Here is a 7,609-nt window from a genome sequence, read left to right on the forward strand (position 1 = left end):
CACTGCCATGGCCTGGTTATATAGTTACATAGTAATATGCAATGAATCATAAAATACCATCTCATAAAAAAGAAAAAGATACTGGGCATGATACATAGTGTATTTCCATTTAAGAAACAAAACAAAATAAAAAGATGCATATGTATGTGTAAAATACCTCTAGGGAGTTCACAATAAACTCTGAACTTAATTAATCCTTATTAAGTTACCTTAGTTTCTGAATATTCATTATAGGAAAAAGTACATTTTTTTGTATATCTCTTCTTCATTATTTTGAAATATTTTAAGTTGCATGAAATATTTAAGTTATATATATATATATATATATATATATATATATATATACACACACACACACATATATATATATATATATATATAAAAAGACTAATAATTTAGACAAAGAAAAGATCAGCTGCTGCTAAAACACCATTTTAACAAATTAATAAATAAAAGTTAAGCTTTTGGGGTTTCTTAAGGTAGAATGTTTCATTGCTATTAATAAAGTTTGTCAGTAATATATCAGACAGCATTTCACTGCTATTCATAAGGTTATCAGTGACCAATATTTTAAAAAATGGATGGCCCCATCCTTCTTCCCAGTCTTTCTTAGTCTGGAAGCTCTACTGAAACCTGTCCACTACAGGTGACTCAGGTGGTATTTGAAATACAGGTGGCATAGCTTCCAGATCATAGCTACATGCAAGCCAACATAGTACAACAAACTGACACACAAGTAGTGGATATGATAGAACATGTCAATTTAAGTATCATCAAATATGCTAAAGTTTTCCAAATTTTAAATTTTAAAAATAGAGAAGAATCTGAATACGTAAAACACACACATAATACATGTTCAGATATAAAAATATACATATTTAATACACATCATATAGAAATTAGGAGCTTTGGTGGAATAGTGGGTAAAGCATTCAGCTGTGAATCAAACGGTTGATGGTTCAAACTCACCAGCCCCTCTGTGGGAGAAAGATGAGGCAGTCTGCTTCTGTAAAGATTTACAGCCTAGTGAACCCTACAGGGCAATTCTACACTGTCCTATAGGGTCTCTTTAAGTCAAAATCGACTTGATGTCAGTAGGTTTTTTTGTGTGTGTTATATTGTTGTTGCTGTTATGTGCCGTTGAGTCAGACCCGACTCATAGCAACCCCTCCTTGGGTTTCCAAGACAGTATCATTACGGAGGTAGATTGCCCAATCTTCCTTCTGAGGATAAACATATTAAAATAAAAATGTGTTATATTGTTGTTGCTGTTATGTGCCGTTGAGTCAGACCCGACTCATAGCAACCCCTCCTTGGGTTTCCGAGACAGTATCATTACGGAGGTAGATTGCCCAATCTTCCTTCTGAGGAGTGGCTGGTGGGTTTGAACCGCCAGCCTTCCGGTTAGCAGTCAAGTGCCTTAGCCACTATGCTACCAGAGCTCCTTTTTGTATTATAGTAAAATGGAATTACTAATGCATTTTTCTAATATTATAAAAACATTTTTCCATCTCAAAGTAAAAAAAAAATAATAATTTGTAGAAGAATAGATTTGAGTACTGAAGCTGGCTAAATATTCTGCCATTATGTATATTATATTTATTCTGCGTTTTGTTTTTTGTGTGTGTGAAATCTTGGGAAACATACCTTCTAAGCTGAAGCTACTTGAATGCTTAAATTCTTCAGAATCATCATATTTTGATGCTTTGACACCAAAAGCTGTGAATATGATGAAAAAGCCTTTCTTGCTGTATAATTCAAATGTACTGTAACCAGGAATCCAGAGGCCTTGATGGTGGAAAAATGTGGCTCTCCGATGAAAGGCTGAATTTCCCTCCCACAGCTTCAAACTAAGAGTGTCATTGTCATGGACATAGAGAAAGTAGTTTGGTCTTTCAGCAGATTCCAAGGAAACAACTGCCAATGCTGCAAAACACAAAGCAGTATGTATGACAACTCCCTGGGCTCTCAGGAGAAGACAGATCATTGGCACTGGCATTAAAAAAAATATATTTTATAAGTCAGAAAAGCTAAAGTTCATAATCACCATACATAGTTAATGTCAATAGCAAATATTTCAGAAATGAATTGTGAGGTAGCTAAAATAAAAAGCAGTATTTTTAAAAGAATGAATAACAACAACAGCTTCCCCACCCCTACCCTTAAAAATCAGTCTCTGGTGAATTCTATTTTTAATGAATTTCTCATGTCTGGGGAAAAAGAAATATCCACTGACAACCCTAATATGTACAAGTCAAACAAGAAACTGAATGATTAATTGAATATGTGTTTGAATTTGTAAGCTTTAATATTTTCAAATACAAAAAAATCTACAAATAGTTTCACTGATAGAAAAGACTGAGAGAATACAGAAAAGGATCAATTTAGATATGCAAGTATATTTGGGTTTCAATGAGCGTCTACACTTTGATTTATGCTGTTAATAGCTATTATTTTAATACTTAGAAAGCAATTTGTTTCCTTTCACTAAAATCTGGCATTTGAATGTTTTAAATGCTAGTGGTCAATGGGTTATTTTTCAAAGATTTCAAATTGAATTCTGTGATTAATACTGTGAAAATTTAAGCTGTGCTTTATTTAAGGACCAAGTACTCCATCAAACAACTACAGCTCTAATTAGCACACACATGCCAATAGATAAACTAAGAGGAGATTTTTATAAACAAAAGAGATGCTAATTCATGGGTCATGTCTTATCTAGTTTTACATACTTTGTTGTGGTTGTTGTTAGGTGCCATAGGGTTCTGACTCATAGGGACCCTATGTACAACAGAACAACCAAACATCTGGTCCTGCACTATCCTGGCAATTGTTCTATGTTTAAGCCTATTGTTGCGGCCACTATGTCAATCCATCTTTTTGAGGGCCTTCCTCTTTTTCTCTGACCCTCTACTTTACCAAGCATGATGTCCTTCTCCAGAACTGGTCCCTCCTGATAACATGTCCAAAGAACGTGACAAGAAGTCTTGCTATCCTCCTTTGTAAGGAGCATTCTGTCTATACTTCTTTCAAGATATATTTCTTTGTTCTGGCAATCCTTGGTGTATTTAATACTCTTGGCCAACACCACGATTCAAAGGCATCAATTCTTCTTTGCTTTTCCTTAGTCATTGTCCAGCTTTCACATACATATTGAAGCAACTGAAAAATACTATGGCTTGGGTCAGATGCACCACAGTCCCCAAAGTGACATTTTTGCTTTTGAAGACATTAAAGAGGTCTTTTGCAGCTTATTTGCCCAATGCAATACATCACTTTATTTCTTGACTTTTGTTTCCACAGGAACTATGGTGGAGTAGTGCTTAAGGCATTTGGCTGTTAACCAGAAGGCTGACGGTTCAAATCCACCAGCCACTCCTTGGAAGAATGATCGAGCAGTCTACTTTCATAGAGACACTGCCTTGGAAACCCAAGGAGGGGTTGCTATAAATTGGAGCTGACAGCAATAGCTTTTTTTTTCTGCTTCCACGGGTGTTGATTGTGGATCCAAGTAAAACGAAATCTTTGACAACTTCAGTATTTTCTCTTCTTATCATAATGTTGCTTAATGGTCCAGTTGTGAGGATTTTTGTTTTCTTTATGTTGAGCTATAATTCATAATGAAGACTGTAGTCTTTTATCTTCATCAGTAAGTGTTTCAAATCCTCTTTGCTTTCAGCAAGGGAGGTTGTGTCATCTGCCTATCACAGGTTGTTAATGAGTCTTTCTCCAATCCCAATGCCGTGTTCTTCCTCGTATAGCCAAGGTTCTTTTATTATTTTCTCAGCATACAGACTGAATAAGCATGGTGAAAAGATACAATCCTGACACACACCTTTCCTGATTTTAAACCAGATAGTATCCCTTTGTTCTATTCAAATGACTCTTGGTCTATGTACAGGTTCTGCATGAAATGTTCTGGAATTCCCATTCCTCACAATGTTATCCATAATTTGTTCTTATTCACACAGTCCCATGCCTTTGCATAGACAAAAAACACAGGTAAACATCTTTCTGGTATTGTCTGCTTTTATCCAAGATCCATCTGATGTCAGCAATGACATCCCTTGTCTCAGATCCTCTTCTGAATCTGGCTTGAATTTGTAGCAGTTTCCTGTCCAATCCAGCACAATCTTACTTACATATAATGTTAATAGTATTGTTGGATAATTTCTGCATTCTGTTAGATGATCGTTCTTTGAAATAGACACAATTTGGATCTCTTCCAGTTGGCTGACCACGTAGCTGTTATACAACTCTCTTGGCATAGATGAGGGAGCACCTCCAGTGTTGGATCCATTTGTTGAAACATCTCAATGGGTATTCCATCAATTCCTGGAACCTTCTTTTTCACCAATTCCTTTAGTACAGCTTGGACTTCTTCCACCTACACCATCAATTCTTTGTCATATGTTACATTCTGAAATGGTTTAATGTTGATCAATGCTTTTTGGTACAGTGACATTATCATTCCTTCCATCTTCTTTTTTTTGCTACCTTGTCATTCAATATTTTACTCATGGAATTCTTCAGTATTTCAACTTAAGGCTTTAATTTTTCTTCAGTTCTTTCACATTAAGAAATGCTGAGACTGTTTTTCCTTTTTGGTTTTCTAACTGCAGGCCTTTACACATTCATTATAATACTTTATCTTCATAAGCCACCCTTTGAAATCTTCTGTTTAGATCATTCACATCATCATTTCTTCTATTCTCTTTAGCTACTCTACATTCTAGGGCAAGTTTCAGAGTCTGTTCTGAAATTCATTTTGGTTTTTCTTCTTTACTACATTTTAATGACTTTTGCATTCTTTATGTATGATATCCTTGATGTATTCTCACAACTCATCTGGTCTCTGGTCATTAGTGTTCAGTGAGCCAAATCTATTCTTGAGATGGTCTCTAATTTTGGATTGGATATAGTTAAGTTCATACTTTGGCTCTCTTGGACTTGTTTTAATTTTCTTCAGCTTCAACTTGAACGTGGGTATGAGCAACTGATAGTCTGCTCTGCAATTCGCCCCTGGCATTTTTCTGACTGATGATATTGAGCTTCTCCATTGTCTCTTTCCATGCATGTATTCCTTTTGATTCCTATGTATTTCATCTGGTGTGGTCTACATGTACAGTTGTCATTTATGCTGTTGCAAAAATGTATTTGCCATGAAAAAGGTTTTGATCTTGCAAAATCCTATCATGTGATCTCCAGGGTCATGTCTATCACAAAGACTTTATTTTTCAGCTACCAACCCTTCTTCTATGTTTCTAATTTTCACATTCTAATCACCAGTGATTATAAATGCACCTTGATTACTTGTTCCATCTATTTCAGACTGCAGAAGTTGGGAGAAATCTAAAATTTATTTTTCCTTGGCATTAGTGTTTCATGTGTATAATAATAGTATTAATAGGTCTTCCTTGTAAGCATATGCATGTTGACAACACTGACAACATTGTACTTTAAGTTACATCTTGAAATGTTCTTTTTGACAATGAATGTGATACCATTTCTCTTTAAACAGTCTTTCCTGGCATGTGATTGCCCGATTCAAAATAACCAATACCTGTCTACTTCTGCTCACTAATGCTTTTATATTTTGTTGAAGATTATTCAAAAACGGATGCAGCAGTATATTGACAACTTCCAAAAATTCAAGCAGGATTCAACAGAGGGCATGGAAGGAGGGATATCATTGGTGATGTCAGATGGATCCTAGCTGAAAGCAAAAATACCAGAAATATATTTACTTGTGTCTTATTGACTATGCAACAGCATTTGACTGTGTGGATCATAGCAAATTATGGATAATATTGAGAAGAATGGGAATTCTAGAACACTTAATTGTGCTCATGAGCAACCTGTATATAGACCAAAAGGCTGTCATTCAAACAGAACAAGGGGACACTGCATGGTTTAAAATCAGGAAGAGTGTGTGTTGGTGTTGTATCCTTTCATCATATTCATTCAATCTGTATGCTGAGCAAATAATCTAAGAAGCTTGACTATGTGTAGAACTATATGAAGACTATATGAAAAACATGGCATCAGGATTGGAGAGAGACTCATTAACAACCTGCAATATGGAGATGACACAACCTTGCTTGCTGAAAGTGAAGATAACACAAAGCACTTACTGATTAAGTATCTAAGACTACAGTCTTCATTTTGGATTACAACTCAACGTAATGAGTACAAATATTCTTACAACTATACCAATAAGCCACATCACAATAGAGAGAAGACTGAAGTTGTCAAAGATTTCATTTTACTTGGATCCACAATCAACACTCAAGGAAGCAACAGTCAAGAAATCAAATGTATTTGCTGGGAAAATCTGCAAATTTGGACCTTTTTAAAGTGTTAACAAGCAAAGATGTCACTTTGAAGACTAAGGTGCACCTATCCCGAGACATGATGTTTTCAATCGCTTCATATTCATGTGAAATCTGGACAATGAATAAGAAAGACCAAAGGAGAGTTGATGCCCTTGAATTGTGGTGTTGCTGAAGAATACTGGAAATACCATGGACTGCCAGAAGAACAAACAAATCTATCCTGGAAGAGGCCCAGTCAAAATGGTCCTTAGAAGTGAGAATGGCCAGATTTCATCTCACTACTTTGGTCATGTGGATAGAAGGGACAAATCCCTGGAGAAAGATATCATGCTTGGTAAAGTGGAGGATCAGAAAAAATGGGAAGACCCTCAACTAGATGGATTGACACAGTGACTGTTGTGAAGGGCTTAAGCATAGTAATGATTGTGAAGATGGTGCAGGATAGGGCAGTGTTTTGTTCTATTCACTATGAATCAGAATAAACTGGACAGCATCTAACAACAACAATGCCTTTATGTATTTTAAGGCCTAGAAAATGCCTTATTAGTTATACATGATACATATATATATTGTTGTTGTTGTTGTTGTTGGTATATGCATCAAGTTGTCTCCAACTCATACAACCTTATGTATAACAGACCGAAACACTGTCTGGTCCTGTTCCAGCCTCATGATCCCTAAAATACCTTAGCCTATGCTGTAGCCACTGTGTCAATCCATCTTGTTGAGGGCCTTCCTTTTTTTCTGTTTTGACCCTCCACTTTACCAAGCATGATATCCTTCTTCAGCGAATGGTCCCATCTGACAACATGACCAAAGTAGGTGAGACAAAGTATGGCCATTCTCACTTCCAAGGAGTATTCCAGCTGCACTTCTTCCAGGACAGATTTGTTAGTTCTTTTATCAGTCCATGGTACTTCCAGCATTCTTCATCAACACCACAACTCAGGAGCATAAACTCTTCTTTAGTCTTCCTTATTCATTGTCCAGCTCTCAGATGTATATGAGGTGATTGAAAATACTATGGCATGGGTTAGGCACACCTTAGTCTTCAAGGAGAAATCTTTGCTCTTCAGCACTTGAAAGAGGTCTTTTGCAGCAGATTTGCTCAATGCAATATGTCGTTTGATGTCTTGACTGCTGCTTCCATTGGTGTTGATTGTGGAAACAAATAATATGAAGTCTTTGACAACTTCAATCTTTTCTCCATTTATCATGATTCTGCTTATTGGTTCAGTTGTGAGGATTTTTGTTTTCTTTATTTTGAGGTGTAA

The 7,609-nt window shown here is 36.0% G+C and overlaps 1 protein-coding gene across 1 annotated transcript in view; it reads right to left on the minus strand.

Annotated features, from left to right (window-relative positions):
- OTOGL (otogelin like) overlaps positions 1 to 7,609 on the minus strand; it is a 251,434-nt gene that overhangs the window by 81,336 nt on the left and 162,489 nt on the right. Inside the window, exon 32 of the mRNA XM_007953174.2 lies at positions 1,648 to 1,992. Coding sequence (XP_007951365.2) covers positions 1,648 to 1,992 — 345 coding nt within the window. The remainder of the gene's footprint in view (positions 1 to 1,647; positions 1,993 to 7,609) is intronic.

This window comes from Orycteropus afer, unplaced genomic scaffold, assembly GCF_000298275.1.
Source record: "Orycteropus afer afer isolate SDZICR_OR568_19922 unplaced genomic scaffold, OryAfe1.0 scaffold00375, whole genome shotgun sequence".
NCBI classification, from domain to species: Eukaryota; Metazoa; Chordata; class Mammalia; order Tubulidentata; family Orycteropodidae; genus Orycteropus; species Orycteropus afer.